The sequence below is a fragment of the Crocodylus porosus genome, unplaced genomic scaffold, assembly GCF_001723895.1.
Source record: "Crocodylus porosus isolate Cpor-Errol unplaced genomic scaffold, CroPor_comp1, whole genome shotgun sequence".
Lineage (NCBI taxonomy): Eukaryota > Metazoa > Chordata > Crocodylia > Crocodylidae > Crocodylus > Crocodylus porosus.
This window is the reverse complement of record NW_017728917.1, coordinates 30,110,317-30,134,185: the sequence shown is the minus strand read 5'-3', so window position 1 is coordinate 30,134,185 and position 23,869 is coordinate 30,110,317. Positions and strand designations below refer to the sequence as shown.

Here is a 23,869-nt window from a genome sequence, read left to right as displayed (position 1 = left end):
GGGCTGGCAGCCGTGCTTATTCAGAGGACAACTATTGATGGGAGCTAACAGCTATTGATAATGCATTTTTAATAATATTTCTAACAGTGTAAAAAGCAACTTTGTTTTTTAAATGTTCAGTCAGTGCCCCGACAAAGCACTTGCTTCCCCCTCATTCTTCATCTGTGGCATATTGCAGTTTTTATCGCCATGCATGATGGCGACTATCAATTCTTCCTGCTCATGCTCATGGTGTGTGTCTGGGAGGTCACCCAGCCCCTCACGCACGCCTAGGCGGGAGTGCGGAGGAGCGGAGGCTGCCCAGACCCCGCTTTATGCCACTAAGCCAGAACCCACAGGCCAGACGGCCCCGCAGACACTCGGTGCCTCCAGCTGCAGTTGCACAAACCCCCGGGAACCAGCGCGGGTCAGTGCAGCGCGCACCGGTTCTACTGCAGGGGCCTTTTCCCGCGGGCACCTCCCGCCGCTCGGGCTGCAGCCCTCCGCTCCGCGCTTTTTGCCAAGGCCGCTCCTGCCTTCCCCTGGGGCCCTGGCGAGCGCGTGCGGCGCAGGCCACTCTGCCCAGGTCACGGCTGCGGCGGGGGAGCCGGCAGCACAGCCCAGAGGAGTTTCATGCCGCTTGCTCGGGAACGGGGCTGGGCCTGCACCGGCTCCCGAGAATCCACTGCGCAGGCGCACACCCTTCCCCCTGGCGCCACAGAGAGGCTGCGGGAGGACGCGCGCCCTCGCTCCGCTGCTTTACGGCCCTGCGGTTGCTGTGGTGACGGGAGACCGCTGGGGAAGGGGGCCGAGCCACGGTCGCGGGTGATGATTGAGGGCGGGGTTGCCGGCATCCGCCTCGCCCTGGGCCCACTGCACTCCCGCCCCGCCCTGGGAGCCCGCCCGGCGCGGCCTAGGGCGCAGCCGCAGGACCTGGGCTCTGGGTGGGCCGCGCTTTGACTGGATTTGTGCCCTGGGCCTCAGGGAAAGCGCCGGGGCTGAGACATGGCCGAAGCAGGTTTCCGGGCACCGCGAAGGAAGAGGAGAGTGTACGAGCCGCTCCGGCCGCCCTTTCCCCTGCTTGCTTCCCGGCACTTCGGGCCCTGCCGGGCGGAAATGGTGAACAACCACGTGCTGGTCCGGAGCCCTGAGGACATGGAGCAGCTGTACAGCCAGGTGCCGTCGCCGGGTCTCCCCGGGAACTGCTGCCTTAATGTTCCCCGTCAGACTGATGCCCTGTTTTCTTCCTAGCGGTCGTCACATTCGTGTATATTCACCCTCCCGCATGTCAGAATCAAACTAGCTTTAGTTAAGCACCGTTGCTGCCATTTTGAAGCTCTGGATGCTGACTACATTGATGCTGTGGCATTTTATTTAGAGCTGCTGTCCAGGAGCTGCTCTAATTAAAATGCCACCCCCCCACACACATGTATAGACACCATAAAGTTCTAGTGCCATGGTGCTCAGCTGGGTTGCTGCCTGGGCAGAATGAGTGGCCTGAGGCCGGCTTCCTTCATGGGGTGAGTTTGTAGGGTTGGGCCCCACCCTGTCTGGATCAGGCTGGGCCCAATCTAACACACAGGACCACACTGTCTGGCCTGGCAGGTTCCCCATGGGTCCAGATATTTGGCAGCAGGGGAGCAGCAACTAAGGCACCACCAGTTTCCTGCAGCCAAACTTCTAGACCCCTTGGGAGCCGGTGGGCTGGATAACAAAGCTCCATCGGCTGGATCTGGCCTGCTGGCCAGGGGTTGAGGACCCCTGTTTTAGTGCAGATGTCATACAGGTTGCAGTCATATCATCTGGCCCACTGAGCTCCCAAAGGGGCTGGGATTTTGACAGCAGGGTGAGTAGAGGTGGCATTACATTCTGTGGTTCCCTGAGCTGAAATAGTGACTCAGGCAGCCTCGGGTGTTAACACGGCCACTGCCTGCCCCACTGCTGGAGGTGGGTCCCAGTCTGGCCCATGAGGAACTCTGCAGCCCTGAGTCAGCTTGTGAGGCCAAATGAGCTGGTTACTTGTTAGAATAGATCATCAGAAGCTCTGACATGTAATAGATAGTGTTTGGTTTTATGCCTAATGCTGAAGGATGCACTTGAGAAACAATACAAGTTCACAACATATAGCTCTGTCTCCTTCAGATAAGAATATGCAAAGTTCTGGAATATCACTTAAAGCATCATAAATAATAAGGGTAAAAAAACATAGTCTAAAAATTGTATAAAATGTTAATAACACTTTGAATTTAAAAAAAAATGAAATAATTAAAAAAAAAAGGTGTTGATCCATTTGCCCTATTTACATTTTATATATGTCTGTGACTAGTATCCTCTTACTTTTTATTAAGGTCAGAGACCTACAGCATCTAACTGGCTAGGTTTTATGTACTTTAGGTACACACATGGAGGTCCTTTCACTTCAGAAGGACTTTTTCTTGAGTGATGTGTGTCCTTTTTAGGCCATTGTGTTTTTGGGCATTGTTTTATCATGTGTTCTCTTATTGGATGACTCTATCCCTATATTTATTTCCTATACTGAGATCAAACAGGACTAATACTAAGTATCTGCTTTTCTGCCAGTTGTAATTAAAATAGAATGCTACAAATGTTTATGATTAATGAAGGAAGCAAGCCTAAATCTCTAAACCAGGGGTGGGCAATTATTTTGGTTGGAGGGCTGTTTAATGAGGTTTGGAGACCTCTCTCTTGTTTTACCTCCCCCACTCTTCCAGAACTAGGCCAGAGGTATAGTGTGCCAGGAGCCCCAAAGCTCAGCTGTGGACCCAGATAGGGACTTTGGCAGTGGGTAGGTGGTAGCCTCAGTTGCAGGTTTAATCAGCAGGTTCTGAATCCCGAATGTGGAACCTGCCAGTGGTGTCCACAGCTCATGCTGATGGCTGCCTGGTGTGGCAGAAACTCCTACCTGGGTCCATAGCTGATGCTGCTGGCAGGCTCTGGGCAGGACTGCCATGCTGTGAGGGTGGTGCTATCTGAAAACCACCAGCAAGTTCTGCGCCTGGGCTCTTGAATTTGCCTGCAGCATCCACAGCTGATGGCACCACCTGCCTAGTGTGGTGGAAGCCCCATGTGAGTCCACAGCTGATGCTGCTGGGCACAAGCAGTCCTGCCTGGCACCATGCGGTAGCCGCACATGGGCCAGGTCCAGTGAGTTGGCGTCTGTCCACCCGAGGGCTGGATTTGGCCAACAGACTGTATTTTGCCCATCCCTCCTCTAAACTCTGACCTGTCTTATATTCCAGCTATCTATTGAATTTTGGATGGAATTCTGATTTACTCTATTTAAGCTTTAATTCACTTGGTGCCCTGCTATAATTAACTTTCAGGGAGACACTAAAGCTAGCTTCCTCACTATATAGGAAAGAGAGGACTATTGTAGAAAAGCATTCATTGTTAGCAACCTTAACCTCTGGAATAGGTTTGCAACCCCTATTTAAAGTAGCCCAGAGCACTGTAAGATATGTCTGTATAAGTGGATTTTTATGAAGTTGAGGCTTTGTGAGAGTTCACATATTTTGGATGATTTCCTTATAGTTTAGTTATATATGGGAGGGGTACCTAGCTCATGAATAACATTTAATCAGATAATCAGCCATTTTATTTCTTCCCGTGTAGGGCTATTTTGGGAAAGGTATTCTTTCAAGAAGCCGACCAGAATACAGTATTTCAGACCCTTTATTGGTTAGTAAATGGCGAGGTAAGTCGCACCACTTTTTATTTTCTTGACTGTTTTTATACTAAGTGCTTGGTATTTTTCATAACAAAAAACCTTAAATCTTTTTTTCTCTTTTAATGCAGATACCCAGATAAACATGCCCATTCTAACATCAAAAAAGTAAGTACAACTGTAGTACTGTATCTTGTATTTGTGAAACAACAGTAAATTCTCCGTTCTGTTTTTTTACTCAGCCATTTCCAAACTGGGCCTTCAGATAAGTTGATGCTTCACAGAATTTGGTTTTTCTTCCTTGTTTTAAGTTGCTGAAACACAGTAAAAACAGCTAAGAATAGGATAGGTAATAGGGCTGTGCGAAATTTCGCTGGCTGTTTTGTTTCAACACTGTTTCGACTCATTTCGAGGTCAAAACAGCAAAATCAAAGCACAAAAAAAGGGCGTTGAAATAGCCTTGAAACAAAGGCTAGTCAAAACATTTTGACCATAGCACTGGGGTTGGGAACTTAGCCCAGCTGGGCTGAGTTCCTTTCCCTAGCCCCATGGTCAGGCAAAACGTCAAAACAGTCTCGCTGTTTCAGCGAAGCAAAACAGTGAGGCTGTTTCGACTTTAAATTAAATTTGATGCAAAACACTGTTCTGTCCAGACCTTGAAACTGAAGTCAGAGTGGAACAGTGCCATTTTGCACAGTCCCTAATAGGCAACTGTCCTTGGGGTTGTGAGGTTTTTTCCTCATGTGAACAATTGACAGAATTTATTTTTAATTAAGCAGCTGGAGTGAGAGCAAAGAGGATTAGCTGTGCTGTACATTACTGATGATGTTATTGATTATAAAGCTTTTGCATTTCAGCAACAGGAGAGGTGGAATATTTTATGGCTTACTTTTTTTTAAATAGCTGTCTTGTTTGTTTATTAGGATCATTCAGAATGGGCTAACATAGTCAGTGGTGTTTAGAAAATATTAACATTTTATTATAAGATTTAAATTTTACATAGTGATTTTTTTTTTCCTGAGTGTGCCTGCATGATGGTATAGCACTTACTATTCTGTAATTAGGAAGTTAGGGGCCTTTTTTATATAGTTAAACTAACAAGTTTATGGAAAACCTCTCTGGGCATTGTTATACTGTTTTTCATAACTATAGGACCACAAGTGCAGTCATTTAAAGTGAAATGTATTTTTATTAAAAAGACATGTGCCAAATGACATTCGTATTACTGCTGGATGTAGTGTGATTCATAGTGTTCCATTTGGATAAATAGTGTACAAAATCTGTGAATCGTGAATATGTATTGTATGGTAATTAAGTATGGTACAATACAGATTTAAGTCTGTTCTGTGATTAGGATAAGAAATGCATTATACATCTTATGATTTTTAAGGTAACTCTTTGAAGGTCCTGTTTATATACTGTTCTGTTCTTACAATACTTTGCTTTTACTTATAATTGCTGTCTCTAAACTTCATTGTGAGAAGTAAAAAATATTTTCCAATGATGTCAAAGTTTAAATGATATAAAATTATAAAATATATCATTGTAATTGTCTTCATTATTATGGCAGAATTAAGACTTACGTCCTAAATTAGGTACTGAAGTTAGCTTCTAACAGGAAATGCCATTTGAGGGAATACTGGCTGTGTACACATTTTCAGATGGTCTGGGGGAATTCTGGTGGGTTTGTTTTTCTGGTAGAAAAAACTGACACGGAGATGCCTGAACAGACATTTGAATGCTGATCTCCTGAAGAGCAGAGAGCTTGCAGTGTTGACTGCATAGCAAAGGGTGCACAGATCTTAAGAGTGCTCTGTAGCCCTCTGCCTGCTTGAAGACAGAATGGCAGCAGTGAGGGGGAGGGAGGGAGGTAAAGGAGGAAGGCCTGCAAAGCACCTTGGGATGCTGGAGGACTGTGTTGTGACTTTTCTTTCAAAAGGCAATATGTACAGACATTCACTCTTCCAGGAGAAACCCTCCCAGGAATGATTTAACTCTAGTTGTTCCTGTTTGTTTGATTTTTTTTTTTTTTTTTTCTTCCTGAGTTGCCATTTTTGCTCTAGGAGAAAAATCCTGAACATATGTACTCTTGTAGTTTCTCCTGGGAGAGCAAACATTCTCCCAGGAGAAACTCAATGTCTTTACTTGGCCACAGTCAATTAAAAAAATCCATACTTTTCTGAAAATTCAGTGCCTAGTATTTTTATAAGTAATTCTTCTCATTACAATAACTGAAAGTTAAGAGACTATTTTGAACATAGTTTTGACATTTTCCCTTTACAGTCAGTCAGTTCCCTCCTGCTTTTATGAATGTTTCCAAAAAAAGAGAAAACATATGTGAAAAATAGAGAAATATGATGGCAAAATCTCATCTTTAGCTCAGAGACCTGGATGGCTGAAGCCATCCTTTATTTGGATATAGATATAAGGTATTTTTTTTAAATAATAGTCCCACATTCACTTCTGTACCTTTGGGTCATATTTGTATTGACATCTGTATAGAGGATATTATGAAGTTTAAATAGTCATCTTTAGCTAATGATGAACTGTATCCTCTGCAAAGTCCAGGCTGCTAAGTGTTAAAGAGAGAGAAAGAAACAGAAATCGTTCCTAGGGTTGCCAAAGGCTTGGTAGGAAAGCTCCAACTCCTTTGCTTTTGGAGGATTTCTTGGCTGATTTTGGAATATGTACGCTAGGTTTCCTCATCCCTTTATGAAGAATTGTGGAATGGCTTTTATCTAAAGTAGTCTGGCTTTTTGCAAACAATAATTTAAATAAAGTTTCCATATGATATCTTTGATGTTATAGTCCTCTACCTTTTGGAATGATACAGGGTTCTAAGGCTCTTTTTATATCACAGAAGAGAGAGGGTGAAAACAAGCCCAGTATTTTTGCTTTCTGCAGGTAATATTAAGATACACTACTCGGTGGCCTTTATAAAGTACCTTCGAGCCTAATTTTTTTCAGTGTGAAATGTGAAGGCTGTATGCCACAGTCCTGTGGGATGTAAGTGTATAGAGTTAAAAACATTCCAGAAGGGATTAAGTACCTTGTCTACCATTATGTTAAAAAAATGTAAAATGGAAAGATGCATTTAGGTCTTCATTATGTGGTAAATTACTTCTGAAAAAGTGTCAGTCACATTTACAAGACATCTTAACTGAGAACCAGTTACAATAGTATTTTAATTATCTTAGAAGTGCCTTTGGAAAGGTCATTCAAAAATAAGATGTAATCATAGTTGTTTACATATAAACATATCCAAGGCCCAGTGCCTTCGTATTTTCAGGGTTTAAAAATGAAATGACATTTTTATCAATATCAAAGTGTACTGATGCAAACTGTTGCAATGCAGCTCTTATAGTTGCATGATCCTGTAGGGATAATAAGTCTAGGAGGATCAAAGGTAGGGCAATTTGGCTACTTTGTATAACTAACTACAGGGTGTGCTGGTGTGACAGTTGCGGTGTAACAGCAGATGGGCATTCCCAGGAAGAAGTTCCTCCTCCCTTTTTTTAAGGTGGCTAAAATACAGATTTATTTATTTATCCCCACCCTCATGGAATGATTTTATGTGGGGAATTTGCAAAGATCCTGAGCCCTGTTTCTAGCTGAAAATCTGATCAGAATTTGACATTGGTGGTCTCTGTCTCATCATTCCCTGGCTGCTACTTAAATCAAGATCCTTAAATCCCATTTTCACCTATCAGTATAAAATATAAAGAACATGAATGCTGTTTCTAGAAGGCTTTCACAGGAGTAGCTGATAATCATGTACAACTTAATCAGGAAGTCTTTTCATGGCAATACTTATGTTATGCTAGTACTGTGTGTATTCACACTTTTACCCTGTCATAAATTAAAGCTGTGGTAATGGTAATTTATCCTTTAATAAAAGAGAGGTAGTGATATTGTAATGATGGCTGACTTCAATAAAATAGAAGTCAGCCATCACAGATCAGCTGTCATTTACTGTGGTGTAGAATTGTTTAAAGTTGCATTTCCTATGTAGCTGATATGCTGTATATCACAGCCCTTACTTACCTTGTTTATTTGTTCATGCCCTTAAAAGGTGAATTAGTTCAACCTTATTTTTTAGGCTTTGTTTTTAAGTAAGTTTGTGTTATTGAGATATATGTTAAAGGGGCCATCTGTTTTTCACTCTGTTCTCAGCATCCTCTTTTGGAGCCAATTTTGTACCTAGCAGTAAATATGCAGTTACTTATAACAGCCTTAAAAATGTAATGCCATGATAATTGTAGGTTGTTTTCTCTGTTCACTATCAGAGCATTATAACATAAGAGTCTAAAAACAAGGCAAACTCATTCAGAAACTAGAAAATGATCAATTAATGTAAGAACACATTTTAATGGCATAATTAATCTTTGCTCATTACAGAATCATTAACACTTATTTCTATGCTGTGTGTTGTGTTGTTTTTAAGACACCAAGTGAAGGATGTTGGATCCTAGAATCTTCCACTTGTATTTACATTATCTAGGTACCATTGTCATGTAGAATGGGCTAAAAGCCTTATGCAAGAGCAAGGACTTGATGACGACTCAGTTAAAATTCTTGAAAATTACATTAAGCCAGTTCCCCTGCCATTTATGAAAGAGGAAGGAGAGGCTGACCAATGCAGTGAAAAAATGTCTTCAGAAATAGAAAATAAAGAAGATAGAATGGAACTTGCAAAAGATTCTTCCATAATTAATGGAGATGTGATAGCACCAAATGTTGAATGTCATAAGGAGAGTCTAGTGTGCAAGAAACCCTATTTGGAAGGGGATCCACTTCATGATCCATTGGCTAAGTACGGCTCTAAAGAACTGGATGCAATGGAGTCTACAGCCATGCTTACAGAACATTGCCAGAAACACAGTGACTTTACTATATACACTGGTTGCAAGTCAGAAGGCGACACTGAGCAACAAGTATCTTCCGGATTGGCCAGTTCTATAGAATATGTTCTGGTACAGGAAGAAGAAAGTAGCTTTTGTCATGATGAAGCTGCAAATGAGCAATCAAATGTAAGCCAAATATGTCCCTTTCTCTTGGAGAATATATTTAGCTAAACACAGATTGTTTTCACCATTCAGTTTTTTTGCCTACTTTAATTGTTAATACTATCTAAGATGTTTAAAAAGTTTAATTTGAATGAAAAATATGTGGATTACCTTTAATATTTGTTTGCTTCTTTACAATTTATTTTGATACTGCTCTTCTTTTAGTCAATCAAAAAGGAAAAATTAGTATGCAGAAGAAATCCATTTAGGATTTTTGAATATTTGCAACTCAGCCTGGAAGAGGTATGTGTATATTTTAAATACTTTGCAAGTTTTTAACTTCAAAACATTAACGTATGCTATAATGTATTCTAATTCCTTTTCCATAAATGAAGAGCAATCTTTTGTATTTACAATCTTTAGAATGTTTTGTTAAGTTTACTTATTTTAAAATAATCCATAGATTGCATGGATATGGTGAAAGGAGTTAAAGAGCCTAATCCAATAGACTTTAGACATGTAAAAAGTCCAGTGAATTCAGAGGGACTAATCACATCAGTAAATGATTGCAGATCTGGGCAAATAACATTTCAGGCAGTTTCTCCAGAAATACATATCTTGTTTTAATTAGAACATGATGTCTTTGTCTGCTCCAGTCCTCAGAGTAAATTACAGTCTGGAAGGGGATCCAGTTTATGATCCATTAGCCAAGCAGAGCTCTAAAGAATTGGATACAAAGGATTCTAGCCAAAGTACGTTGTCAGAAATCTGATGATGATGGCAATGCAGTTTTAATGGTTAGATTTAAGATTGTAGTGAAGTTTCAAAGGTAATTCTCTGGCAATTTGTTGCTCTGCTAGTGACTTTCAAATTGTTCTTATGGTACATGCAAGATAATTTTATATCGAGAAATCTCCATGCAATATAAATACAGTAATGTAACTTGCTATTTTTTTTCAGGCTTTTTTCTTGGTGTATGCACTAGGATGTTTAAGTATTTATTATGGTGAGGTAAGATGTTATGTTTTGTCACATGACTTGTGTCCGATAAATGTGTTGTTGATCTGAGTATAGTTCACTGACTTAAACTGCCAACTACTGTGGTAGCATCATGTGCTACTAATCCCAAGGCAGCAATTGGACAAGATGAAGGAAATTTTTTCCCTCAAATAACATTATGCATCTGGTTGTATGGATATAAGAATATTGGCCAGAAATTCTCATTCTTGTTATTAGGAACACCCAGGCAGATGAGCAGATTCATTCTAGAAAAGAAAAGTGTTGGTGGGGAAAAGTGGAGAAAAATGGGTTTTAGAAGAGGTGTCACAGCACCCCAGGGATGGCTGTGATGCCCCAAGGGCTTCATGACTGTGCCAAGTCTTGTTGGTAAAAATAATGAGTAGGGAGGCTGCCCACCAGTTTCTGTGTAGCCATGGTCCTGTTGAACCCCACTAGACCCTCCAGATTCTTGGACCCCTTGCTGGGTCCTGCTCCAAGTTGGTGTTTCATGAGACACCTTAAGCCTTATGGGATAGATGCATGGCTCCAAGACCTTCCCTTTACCACACCCCATGCCTTGCGGGTGTTATATGACTATTGTTCCCTCTGTTGGGGTCTCAGCCAACTGAGCACTGAGCTCTACACAATTGTGTGTGCTCCTCTGGACACTAATGAGGCCTCCACCTCCCCTTATTGGCTCATCCCAAAACCACTGGTGCAGATGACAATGCAAACATAAGCCCCTGGGCTATAAGATAACAATAACTGGAGGCCACACTCTGCCCCTTTAAGAAGACAAACTTCTCCCCTAGCATTGTGTACCTCCTAGCCCTGGGTACCTTGTGAGCTCTTGGAGCGCTATTAGTCTTGCAGGCAGCGGATCAGGCAACCAAACTTCTCTGGGTAGCTCTTTCGTGCAGGATCTCTTTCCCCTGCTGGCTGCCAGAGAACAAACCCCTACCAGCCTCAGCCCTGGGGCTTATGTGTGCCCAGGGCCCTGTCTCCATTCAGTCAGCTGGCTGTGCAAAGGTGCCAACTAATTCCCTCATTAGCCTGCTGCCTGGGCAACCTGTAGCTGTGGAGTTCTACCTCACTTGCAGGGCTCTCTGGCTAGGCTGCTTCTGCCCTTAAAGGAGCAGGCATGCCTTCATGCCCTGCGACAAGGGGCACGTCCAGATGAGCGCGCATATGCCTCTTGCAGTGTTTCAAACCCTGGGGGGAAAATTTGCAGTGTGGGGGCAAAATTAGACCCCTGTATATCCAGAAGTCAAACGATACCTCGGGGGGAAAAAACGGGTCAGGGCACATTCCCGGACCATGACCTGAGGCAACCAGAGGCTTGGTCCTCCACAGAGACACTCTGGTAGCCTGCCAGAGCATCTCTGTGGTTAGCTCTTACTCTGGTGCTGAAGGGACTTGGACTGGCCTTGTGCCAGGTAAGTAGTGGGGTGGGGGCTGGAGGAGGGGGAAGATGACCTTGGCTGAGGCCCCGCCTGGCCCCAGCCTCCATTTGTTCCCCCAGCTCCCTGTTCGTTCCCCCCATCCCCCATTGGTTCCCCAAGCTCCCTGCTCGCTCTCCCAGCACCCCCCCACACTCATCAGCAGTAGCAGAGAAGGAGCAGGAGAATGAGCAGGAGGCTGGAAACAGTAGGGGAAGTCTCCAGCTTATTTCCAGGGGCTTGTGTCCAGCCTTCTGCTTGTCTCCATCCCCCTGCTCATTCTTCTGCTCGTCTCCAGCCTCAGGAGGCTGGAGACGAGTGGGGAATGAGCAGGAAGCTGGAGATGGGGGAATGTCTCCAGCACATTTCCAGGGGCTGTCTCTAGCCTCCTGCTCATTCCCCTGCTCCTCTCTAGCCCCCTGCTCCTTCTCCTGTTCTTCTTCAGCCTCCCAAGGAGATCTGGGAGGAGCCAGGCAGAGTTATTTTGCCCCAAGAGGCACAATTTGCTCCACAACAAAGTGCATGTCTGGGCATATGTGCTGCAGCAAAAAGCCCTGGCTCAAATCTGCTCGCATGTGTGGTGTTTAAGGAATGTCCTTCCCTTTCCCCCCCACAAAAAAATATTGTTTGAGTTCTAAGTGTTTTGTATTCATGTAAAAAATGTTTTTATTTCCTTTGATATATGTGTTCTTATTCTTGAGTCCTGAACTACCAGCCAGGAAACTTAGCAAAACGCTCCTACCTCAACAGTTTTAAAGTTTTTAAGTTGTTTTTTTTTAAACCACTCTTGCTTCCTCAAACTGTGTGGACTTCTGTAGTGTTTCTTTCAAGCAAAGTCAGACTATAATGTTTGTTGTTTCACCAAAATAATCCAGTAAACACAGTATTTGATGTATAGTTTTCTAGGTCTTTCTCAGTTTGTAAGAGCAGCAGGTTGTTATGTTAGTGTAATAATAATATTGGCCATTGGTTAATAATATTTCTGGTTGTGATTTCAGGAGCCTTTAACTGTCTTGGAACTATGGAAAGTTTTTGGTGAAGTGCAGCCCAGTTTTAGAACAACATACATGGCATATCACTACTTCCGCAGTAAGGGATGGGTCCCCAAAGTAGGACTGAAGTATGGAACTGACTTCTGTGAGTACGCTTTAAAAACAGAATAGTTACAACTGACTTTCAGGTGTGAAAGCCAGTGCAGGATTTTTCACACCACTTAAACTTCCTGTTGGAGCTTCATGAGCAGATCAGTCTTTCCCATCTCCTGTGTATAGTAGAAGACATCTATGGCTTGATTGTATACTACCACAAATGACAGACATTGTTGCCCCTGTACGGGTTGAGTGGTGTCAATACATCATTCAAGCAGTTGAAAGACTTGCTTTTCTGGCTTGTAGGCATGATACTGGTGTGGGACTACGCTGGAATTCACTTCCCAGACCCTTACATTGGACTATACTTCCTTTGCTCTTAGAACCTAATATAGCTCCCCCTGCTGTTTCTGCCATTCTTTCCGCTAACTTCAGTAGAAGTTGGATTGGACCCTACAGAACATACTGAAGTTGTAGTTAATATTAGGGATGCATGATGAAGAATCTGTGGGCCAATACTGATGGCAGATTATTAATGGGCCATACCAGGCAATACCAATCCGATTGCCAATAAGCAGCCCGGCATCTTGGACAGCAGCGTCCAGCTGGTATATCTGTTGGTGGGGAAGGGGAATGGGGGGGATCCTGTGGTGAGGGAGTGGGGATGGGGCAGGCGCTGCCCAGCTGGGGCAGGACTGGGCACGGGGCAGAGTCCTGAGATTGTTGTCTGGGGGGCATGGGGAGGGGGAAGGCTGCGCATGCCCCTGGGGCAGGCATAGCGGGGGCGTGTGCCCCCCTATGTGTGCGTGGGGCAAGGGCAGACTGCTGCTGCAGGGTGCAGCTGGCGGCACTGCCAAGCTCTTCCCAGCAAGGGGTTGGGCTAGGACTAGACCTGGGGCAGGCAGCAGTGATGCTTAGGTGAGGGGGGTTACTGGGGATACAACCACCCCAAAATTCATCATAGCCTACCCCCCATAGACTCCCCTCCCAGTGCTGCTGTCGCCTGCCCCAAGCATAGCTCCAGTGACCCCTGGCAGCTCACTCTCGCCCCACACACAGATCAGGGGGTACATGTCTTCCAGGGCTCCCCCAGGGGTATGCATAGCAATGTTCCCTCTAAGGTTTAGAGGTCCATGAGCGTGCTGGCGGTGCATCGCTTCAGTCCTTTCCCAAATTGGTTCTGCCTTCCCCTGTCAGTGTGTGCTGCTTTGATCCAAAGCCTTCATCAGTTGCTCTAGTGTCTTGAGCCTCTTGGAGAAAAACATGTTTTCACTCCCTTTATCTCAGTGGTAATGGGAAACATTTTACCTTCATTTTCCCATCTGTGCATGCCATTATCAGCTGTGTGTCCATGGTCATTCCTTTCTTCCACTGTTTCCTAACTGCTGTCAGGACCTTGGAATGGAAATCGGAGTCCCTCCACACTGTCTGCTTTTAAATCACATGCTCTTCTCTGTGATTTCAGCCATTGCCCCCCACAGAGCCCTGTGATAAGAGAGCCTCTGTTTGGGCTATAGCAACCTGGATCTTTATTTTAAGTGCTGTGGGCTCAGTGCTGCTCTTCTCAACTGTTCAGATTTGTTGCAAAGTTTCCCAAGCACCTGGCGTTTGTCAGTGTCACCTTCCAAATCATGGCTCCACCCAACCATTCAGCTTGTGTTCCAACCTGCAGAAAACCTGCAGAGTTGTTACACAAAGGAGCTACTGCGGGGGCAGCCAGCACCAGGCTGTCTGTGCAGAAGGTGCAGTCAGGCCCTGCAGAGAGCCTGACCAGCACCCTGCCCCTACCGCACTCCCTCCTGCCCTATGGGGGTCTCAATCTGCTTCCCCCTGCAACGCCTAAGCCCAGTGAAACTTACCTGCCTACGGCTGCGATCCTGGCTGGGAGTGCGCGGGTATCTCAGTGTGCCTGCCCCTCACCCCTCCTGCAGCTTCCTGTGGCCAGATTGGGGTAGGTGCACAGCATTAAAAAGTTACTGCGCGGTAAGATTTTTTTCTTGTGTGCAGCTGCGCATGCATGCAGCTTAGAGGGAACCTTGGCATGTAGCAGTGGGATCTGCCCCCCTTCCCCATGGCCCCCATATCCTGCCCTGGCTGGTCAGTGCCTGCCTCAGTCCTAGCCCCAGCCCCACCCCCTCCCTTACCATGGTGGCCTCAGTCTGCCCCCATCACACCCCTTCCCTCCCCCCAACAGACTTACCAGCCGGAGGCTGCTAGGCTGGCTGTGTATTCTGTGGCTGCGCAAATGTATGTGGCATTTATTAGCAACATTATAGGCCACATCAGCCCAATTGCTGATAATGTTTATTTTCCTTTTATTGGTGCTGATATAATATGGACCAATGTATCAGTGTACCTCTAGTTAATATTACCTATTTTTGGTTTAGTTTAAGATAGCTTTTTATCTCTTACAAATTCCAATATTCAGTAGTATCCCCAGATGTGAGACTGCATAGCTCAGTTGGGTATGGTGCTAATAAGACTAAGATTGGGAGTTTGATCCCTGGTTGGACTAAATGATCTCTTGAAGTCCCTTCCAACCTTACTTCTCCATGATTTCTGTGTTCCTATAGTAAATAACTTGACTATTATGCTAATTTTTAATTTCTTGATTACAACATTTTTATGCAGTCAGAAAGAACTGATGATACGATGGTGCATGCTTTATGACCAAAAATTGCTGTATAAATAGCAATAGCATTACTGTATGACTCTTAAAGGCATGGTTTTCACAGTACAGAAGCTGCCCCAGAATTCAGTTTCTTCACTAAAATATCCCAAGTAGTAGATGAGAGACTGGCATAGGATTTATCTGCTGGTCTAAATGTTTTGGTTTTCATGGCACTGACTCTTGATGTGTACCACCCAGTTAATATCTTTAGCTGAATACTTAGAAACGTTCATCCTTGCTCCTCTGTTTCTGAAGTAGCTTGTTTAAATAACGAGCTGGTATATTTGTTAATTATTTATGACTAATTTACAAACTACTGTTACAGTGAGAGTGAGGTGCTGCCTGTCTACTCCCTCCCAAAGGCTGGTTAAGCAGGTTGTACACAGAAGACTCCTTACTGGTTGGGGACCAGACATCTCTCGCTCCCTCAAGCCTGTAGCCAGAGTGGAGAGATACTGTGCAGTCAGCCTCCGGAAGTTACCTCAACCCAGTTGTGGCTTTATTAAGCGGACCTTTTTTATCAGTGAAATGGAGAGAATGAGACTGATAGAACCACCAGTCTCTGCTCTTTACCTTTGTCATCTGCCCTCCAGTGTGGAACTGCAGTAGTTCCATGGCATTTGGGCTTTCTAAGAAACACAAAGCGTTTCCCTTACAGATGGGAAAAGTAAAGTAGTTAGACAACACTTGGTTAGTTCTGTGTGTAATACTCCAGTGGCTCAAACAACTTTGTCAATGTTAACCTTTTACTTTTGGCCTTTTAATCCTTCTCCCCTGCAGCAGTTTCCATCTGTTTTGCTGTTCTTGTCTTCCTCTTACTGTATCCCTTCTTCTTACTTGAACCCTTTTTCTCTTCTCTGCCATCTCTAGGACAGCTTCGCTGTAAGTGGAGTTAAAAGTTTTGAAGTTTAGTAATGTAATTAAGATTTATGAAATGTTTCTTTAAAAAGTGAACCTTGGTACTGAGACAGAATTGGGGACCCCATGATCCTTTGACTAATAATATATTTCTTTTTTTATTGCAGTGCTGTATCGAAAAGGCCCTCCCTTTTACCATGCAAGGTTTGGAGCTCCACAGTTTTTAATATAAAAAGTGTATCTCCCATTTCACTGATGTGCATTAATCTTTCTTCGTTCCAGTGAATTAATCTTCCCTATTTCATGTTGATGTACTTACCCAGTGCAGATATTATTCTCCTGGCATGTTTCTTCTAACCTCAGCTCTGTCATCTCCCACTCTCCACCCCCACAAAAATCTTGCCAGGAATGTTTGCTTAGAATGCATGGTAAACATTTTTAATAAGCATGTCATTTTAATTTGAGTTCATAGAAAAGGATATAGAATTTAAATGAAGGAAACAAATAACCATCATGTATACCAAGTGCAATCAAGAAAAGTAATTTGATCTTGATAACATTGTCCCTTTTTTTAGGGATTTTCCATGTGATTTGGGGAAGAAAGCCCATAACTGATAAGTGGTCTCTCCAATACCTCCTGCTTGTCTGATGGAAATAACCCATTGGTTTCATGACTTGTCTATGTCCCACTCATTTACTATTAGTAAATGTAACCTGTAACCACATATTAAAGTGATCATAATTTCTTTTAGTTAGAGATCCATTGGGTTTATTTTCTAGTTATTCTGTCATGGCTGAATTAGTTAATGATGACTTCGAAGGGTCACTGCGCAGACCATTTAGTTGGAAGTCTTTGTCTGGCTTGAATAGAACAACTACCAATGTGTCTAAGGTAACATGGGATATTTATTCTGTTTCTGGCAATAGTTTTCAATGATAAATGTAATAATTTAAAATCTAGTATGGAAGAGTGGCGTTAGAGTTTGGAACTTCAGCATGTGTCTTCTCTAGGCTGAGAAGCACAGAACAGTGCTGCTGTCAGGTGAACGTACCCTTTCCTATCAGGACTAATGTTGACACATTTCGGAAGGGGCTACTCCAAATTCATCTCGGAGAGATATTCGTAGTCAGTGTTCCCAAGCCTTATTCCAGCCCATGGCCCAAAAAAGAAAAATATTTTGGATACTTTGGCTTCCAGAAGTTCATGATTAGTTATGTAAAAAATGTTACTTTGTCAATCATCAACTGAATCTGAATTGAAAGGGAAGGCCCCAAAACATCTCCGAAATGAAACAAAGCATCCAAAACGTTTCGGAAATGTTTCAGAAAATTTTGGAATTTTAGAACTGGCCTTGCAGGGAAACAGATGTACACTGTTGCCCTGCCATGTGCCATGGCTCTGCAGGGAGCAGAAATCCATGCTGAAGGTCTCCTCGCGGCTGCTAACCACCCCATATTGCTCTGGAGACGCAGGGCTGCACGGGGTGGGCAGCAGCGGTGAGAAGATCCCCAGCATGGATCTCTGCTCCCTGCGGAGCCAGGTCACATGGCAGGGCAGTGCCGGTTCCTGCCACATGACCTGGCTCTGCAAAGAGCGGAGATCTGGGGCAAGCAGCAGCAAGGAGACCCCCGGCGTGGATCTCTGCTGTCTGCAGAGCCAGGTCGCACAACAAGGCGGTGCTGGTCCTTGTTGCATGACCTGGCTCCACAGGGAGCAGAGATCCATGCCAGGGTCTCCTCACCACCGCTGCCCACACAGCTCCATGTCACCAGGCAGCAGGGGTGGGCAGTGGCACAAGGAGACCCCCAGCACGGATCTCTTCTCCCTGTGGAGCTGAGTCATGCAGCAGGGACCAGCAGGCTTGCTCGCCACTCTGCGCTGCTTCCCTGCCCTACGACCTGGCATGACAGGGATCAGAGATCCGTGCCAGGGTCTCCTCGCCTGCACGGAGGGCAGCGACCCTCTCCCGAATGAGCCATCCACAGCCCTATCCTGCTCCCTGCTGGGATTTCGAAGCCCCAAGCCCTGCCTGGCTGGGCAGTAGGACTGTGCAAAGCTTGGAGCCCATTCAGAACAGATTCGGAGGAGATTCAGCTGAAGTGAAACAAGATGGTTATCCAAAACACCAAAATGAATCACTGTCCTCCAAAACGGCCAATTCTGAAACCAAATCAAAACACTGCTGTTTTGCATAGCCGTAATGTCTGCCTCATGGCAGCAAACTCCAGATATATTAGTGGATATATTTTCTCTTCTTAAGCATATCTACTATATTTACTCAAATCTAAGATAAGGTATTTTTCCCCCATCAGTGTGGAGAAAAAAGCCCCTCATCTTAGATTTGCGTAGCAAGCAGAAGGGGCAGGTGGCAGACAACTGCTTGGGGTCGGAGTCAGGCCCACAGTAGCTGCCTACCTTCTGCCCTCTGCAGTTTCTGTGCCTCCTCTGACCCTATGTCCCTGCTTACTGTCAAGTGTGCCTTGGCGCTAGCTTAGGCTAGATTCCCTCTTAGGCATGGACCACATGGAAACTCTGTCCCCTGCCTGGCCATTCAGCAGTGCTGATGCTGCTGTGTGGTCAGCACGAGCTGTTCTTCTATGTGCTCTGGTCCAGGAGTGAACAGAGCCCAAGCAATGTCTGACAGAAAAGGGAGGAGAGGGGAGGGGAGGGGAGAGAGGCAGACACTGTGTGGAATGGGGTGAGGGGTAAGAGGCAGAGAGACTGCAGGGAGAGGTGGGGAGGAGCAAGGATTGTAGGGGGTGGGTAGGGAGAAGAGGCAAAGATTGTGGGGAGTGGAAAGTGAGGGGCAGAGGTTATGGGGAGCTGAGATTGTGGGAGTGGGGGGGGCAGGAAGGCTACAGGGGAAAAAACATAGGGGGCTACCTGCCCCCTAGCCAACTCATAGATAGACATATTTATCTACCAACAGGAGCTTATATTATGCTATTTGATTAAACCGTCTGATATGACTGAAAAAGAAATGTCATCTCCAGAATGTATGAAAAGAATTAAAGTTCAGGTAAGTAAACTTTCTTCCAAATGTGATTATTTATTCATGTATGCTAACTGAGCTGTCCCTGATGGAGTGAGAGTGCCGTCTCTCTATCATAACAGCACCCTTAAATTGTTGCTCATTCTCTGGCATGCTTTATGTTCTGGAAAGCACAAAACTGTGTTATGGATTTTGGAGCATTATAGATTCTTTTGCACCCCGCGTTTGCAGAAGTTCACGGGAGGTCACAGATGCAGCTGGTCCCAGAATTAACCTTTAGTGCTAAGTTGAAGACATGAGGAGTAATAGTGGGCCTAAAGGAAAGTATGAGAACAGGGAGGCCAGAAAGGTAGTGGGTATAAAGATGTGAAGAGAGAAAAGTGGTTGCAAGTAAATCCTCTGTAGTGCCAAAGATCCCTGCCTCAGTTCCCTATGTAGAAGACTATACATGTTTCCTTTAGATAAAGACCTGGCCACTGGGAGATGGCTTCAGTTGTTATCAGTTGTTTTTGTAATAATTGATGTTGTTTTATTTCAGGAACTAATTGTAAATCGATGGGTCTCTTCTCGTGAGCGCAATGAGCAAGATGAACTATAATGAAATAAGAAATAGTGTCAAAGGAACAAATTATTGTAATCAAATTAGAGTATAATCTTATCATGATAGATCTGTTCCACAGAACAGTTACCTTTCCCTGCTAAAATGCGATGCATACTTGTATCAATGCTGTTTAAAATTATACTGAGCAAAGACTATCTTGTGTACTAATACACATAATTGGTAACTGTTTTGTCCACGTGGAAAAAATTAAAGCTTCTTCCCCTCCAATTCATTGTGCACTAGTATTGCTATAGTGCTTCAAAATATGTTCTTCTTTTTAGTGGCTACACTTCATTCACTTCTTTAGTGTAAAACTGTAAATATTGAGGCAGGGTAGATTTGCATCTTTATAAATTAAATCACACATGTATAGCATAAGCTTTTGTAAGCAGAGGGCTTACTTCATCAGATTCTGTCTAACCTGCCTTCTGCCTGCCTTCTGACTAGCACAGATAACTACCTCTCTCTATGGCATTGGGTATCTTTGCTGTGAAAGCACAGGCCTTCGCCACTTGTCTTATCAGTGTTATCCAGGAGAGGAAGAATTATGGCTGATTGTGGCACAGGCTTAGGAGTTGAAAGACAGTTCAGGTTCCTCTTCTGTCATCAGTTTTCTATGTAACCTTGTAGATCCAGAGCAGGAAAGGGACTGGTGCACTAGAACACCTAATGTCTAGGTTCTTGGGCCCCAGAGTGGAATCCAGAGCCCATGCAGTGTATGGCAGGAGTTAGGTGCTTCAGGATGGGATCCACAAAGACAAGTGAACAGACTAGCAGCTGCTCAGAGCTGGCTGGTGGGAAATGCTGAGGGGACAGGGGTATTTTTAAATCCCATCTTTCTATAGGACTTAAGTACCAAACTCTGCTTCAGATTCACAGCCAAGAACCCTCCCTTGAAAGTATATGCTTAAGCTATTTCTTGTGAAAATTGAGAAGGAACCATTCTTGAAATGTGGCCAAGGGTAGTTCCTGCCTCTTGTCATAAAAGAACTTGGTGATTAGAGCATCCATCCAGAACGTAGGAGATCTGCATTCAGTTTCAAGTCCCTCTCTCCCACCTTCAGCATGAAATCCTGAGCATCTGGGTGTAGACTAAAGGGGGTTACTCTTCAGAACTCTTGTGAAGCTGTACCACTGTGCAGAAAAGAATTAAAGACTAGTAGGATGGAGAGATGGAGTGGAGGAGCCCTGAGTTCCAGCCTTGCTCCAGGACAGCTTTTGCACTTTAATGACAGTTAAAGTTAAAAAAGCAATCACGTGTAAAATATACAAATATATTTTATTTATATATTATGATTAATAACACTGATAACAGCACTACCCTACTTGATAAAGATGTGAGGATGAATACATGGAAGATTGTGAGATGCTCCCTACTGCAATAACGGGCATTATATGTACCTTAGATTGTAAAGCTTGTAGTTCTGGTTACTTGTGGCAGAGGAGTTCCCAAACTATATTAAATTCAGCCCTTTAAGGTGCATCTCTGTGGCTTACTAGTGTAGGCACAGTGCTTCAGTAATGTGACTATACTAGTTTGAGTTCCAGAGCTGGCATGCAGTGTTAGCTTAAAGGTCCTTGTACCTTGCTGCCCTGAACCACATAGCAATACCCTGATTGCTTTTAACTTATATTTAAAATTATGGAAAGAAATAACACAGGAAATGTCCTTTCCCAGTTGTATAAATCATGGTGTGTTCAGTAAAGCTAAAAGAATGTGTGTAGAATTACTCATTCTCTTTATGGTTTTTACAATGACTTGCAATTAATATAATTTTTCCCAAAAGTATCATAGGCATGGTCAGGTTGTCCTTGGTGGCACTATGCATATTGTAAGTCGTGGACAATAAGTTGGATAGGCAGTTTACCCACGTTTTAGGGGATAACGCATTCTATTTGCAATGTTTCTGCTTAGCTGGTTCTTCCATGTTGTTGACAGATTTCTAAAACTGCTTTTAATTGTGCCAGTTGGTAACAGGCCTCCTTTGGAAACTGTCTGCTGGAAACTGTTGGGTACGATATGCTTCTGCTGTGTCTCCTCTTGGTTTAGCAGCTTTGCAGTAAAAGACACCATGTCATTACTGTAGGTTATATTATACATGAAAATGCAAGAAAGGAAAAACGTTCTATTGTTTGTATTTTCTGTCGAAAGTGTTTCTTATTAGAAGTGAAAATGTGGCTGGATAATGGTCTCTTCAAGCTGAATGTCAAGGTTTTTATAGAAAATAGATATCAAAAGATTTCTTTTCCTAGTGGCAAACTACACTTAATATTTTCAGTACTTTAACTTCACATTATCTCCTTCAGAAACGTATAACTAGGGATACCACATATTTACTTTTTTATTTATAAAGTGTACTCTGGTTCATAGAAACACAGGTTCTTGTGATCAGATCAGAAATATCTTGGGGTGTACAGTTCATCCATGTAGGGCCTCTGCTCCACTTACATTCTCCTTATGCCTTCAAATAGGATATAAGTGGTACAGATGGTTTTTGCTGACTTGTAGCCTAAGATGAATTTCACTGTAGTGAGAACTGATCTTTCTGTATTGTGATGTCATAAATACCTCCCAAAATGATGATAGGAATGGAATACATAGGCTAAACTATTAAAAGAAAGTTGTGTTTATGTAAATGGCATACCAAGTACAAAGGTATACATTAGAAGCATTTATCAGAACAGCCGAACCTTGGAAAAGCTAATCTTAGCTGAGTGGTTTTGTTTTGCTTGTTTGTTTGTTTTTAGACTGGGAAATAAAGCCAAACTCTGTTCTGTTATACTGTTGCATATCTGAATTAATACCCGTGAAGTTTTATAGGATGTAACACCAGAATAGTGACAGCAATTAGAATTTGGCCCACAGTATATGTCAGTCTGTTTCTGCAGTAGTGCATATATTAAAAATAGTGCATCATTTTAAAAATAGTTTAACTTCTTGTTTGGGGAAATTTTGATGAGTGTTTCTAGTTCTGGGCTGCAAAATCCTCTAGCTAACATACAGTAGTACCCTAGCATTTTGGGTAAAGCAGTACATCCTTCCAGATTCTTTTAAGAAAGACAGAGAGGGAGATCTAGCAAGGAGCCTGGTTTCACTTCAGCCATTTATTTTTGCAACAATCAGTTACAAACAACTTGAGTAACAACATATCTAGGTACAGTAAAGTTAAGAGAGACACCATATTTTCTTGCATACCACACCTTTTTCTCCAAAAATCATCCTCCCCAGATTGGAGTGCCTCCTAAGCAGGAAGCTAATTTTTCTGCTTAAGATAGAACCATCCTGCTTTAGTACCTGTTCCAAATACAACAACCCTGCAGCAGCAGTGGCTTTCTTTTCAGGCAGTGGAGGGAAATCAGTTGACTTAATGGCCCATTGTTCTTCACTCTCCAAGTATTAACAGTAGTCTTTCAGTTTTAATGGTCTAGATCAGGGGTTCCTAAAGTTTTTATGCTGCAGCCTGGCAAACCACAGCCCAGCAGTCACAGCAGACCACAGCCAGAATTTCTGACCAAAAGACAGGTAAGAATACACCCATCGCCTGGGCAGGGGGGTGGACCAAACCCTGCGCTGCCGCGGGCTGTGCAAAAGGAGCCGGGGCCTCTCTGCCCAACTCTGGGGGGCAGCAGTTTGCTGGTCTGCGGCCACTTCTGGTCTGGCAGCTGACTCACTGCGGCCTGGTGCCAGGCCGCAGATGGAAAACCCCTGATCTAGATATTATACCAATCAAGCTAACCTTTCTTCTAGCAGCTTTGTCTGGTAGCTCTTGCTGGTCTCTTTCCTATTTCACAGCCTTTCAGACTCTTTAGCTCTGCCTCTGCTCTGTGCATACGTAACTCTGGAAAAATCTTTTTTTTCCCCTTACATTATTCCTTCCCGACAACAAGTTATGTATCTTACTCTGAGCCACGCTGTATATGCAAGAAAATACAATGCTTTACCAAAAGGAAGTAAAGAAATACTGCTGCCTATTAGTAACTTCAAAATTTTCTTCATAATCTGGTATCCCATATGGTTCAATTTTTAAATGTTTTACCCTTGAGAAACTACATGTTGCAACCAATGTAGAAGATAATGAGCATGTGACCAGTAATCCCAGTGCTGTCTTACTGTTGTTTTTTATCACACATTAATGCACAAGTGCAAGTGTAGTTATACTAGAGGTCAGCAATATTTTTGGGCAGAGTGCCAAAAACACCCACAACCTTGACTTAGAAGATGTTGGCATGCCAGGGGCAGACAACATGTGGGCCATGAGGAGCCCAAGCCATGTTATGGCAGCATAGTCCTGGTCCCCTCCCCACCATCCCCCTCAAGGTGCACATGCCAAGTAAAATGCTGCCTACCCTTGAGTTATAACTTTACTTGAAATAAATGTTATACTATAAGTTTAAATTTGCTACTTTAAATTACTATAGTTATGATCTTTTGCCTGAAAAAACAAAGTGCTGTATGGTGAATGCACATAGGAATATATTTGCTTTTCCATATGCTTCAGAAAATTAAGCAGTTCCAGAGTTTAAAATTTTGTGACACCCAGAGCATCTTC

At 43.6% G+C, this 23,869-nt stretch overlaps 1 protein-coding gene across 2 annotated transcripts; it reads left to right on the top strand.

Moving 5' to 3' along the window:
• The first annotated feature begins 859 nt into the window (after positions 1-859).
• On the top strand, positions 860-19,547 carry TSEN2 (tRNA splicing endonuclease subunit 2). 2 transcript variants are annotated; one of them, XR_002101491.1, is made up of 11 exons: positions 860-1,155; positions 3,613-3,694; positions 3,796-3,832; positions 8,166-8,694; positions 8,896-8,973; positions 9,631-9,681; positions 12,107-12,245; positions 15,893-15,929; positions 16,506-16,617; positions 18,682-18,745; positions 19,257-19,277. XR_002101491.1 is itself a non-coding variant. In XM_019536979.1 (11 exons), the coding sequence occupies exons 1-11, from the start codon at positions 985-987 to the stop codon at positions 19,314-19,316; spliced, it is 1,386 nt and encodes a 461-aa protein (XP_019392524.1). In that variant the 5' UTR covers positions 867-984; the 3' UTR covers positions 19,317-19,547. The 2 variants fall into 2 exon arrangements, 1 of the variants encoding a protein (XP_019392524.1); XM_019536979.1 differs by having other exon boundaries at positions 867-1,155; positions 18,656-18,745; positions 19,257-19,547.
• Positions 19,548-23,869: the final 4,322 nt, after the last annotated feature.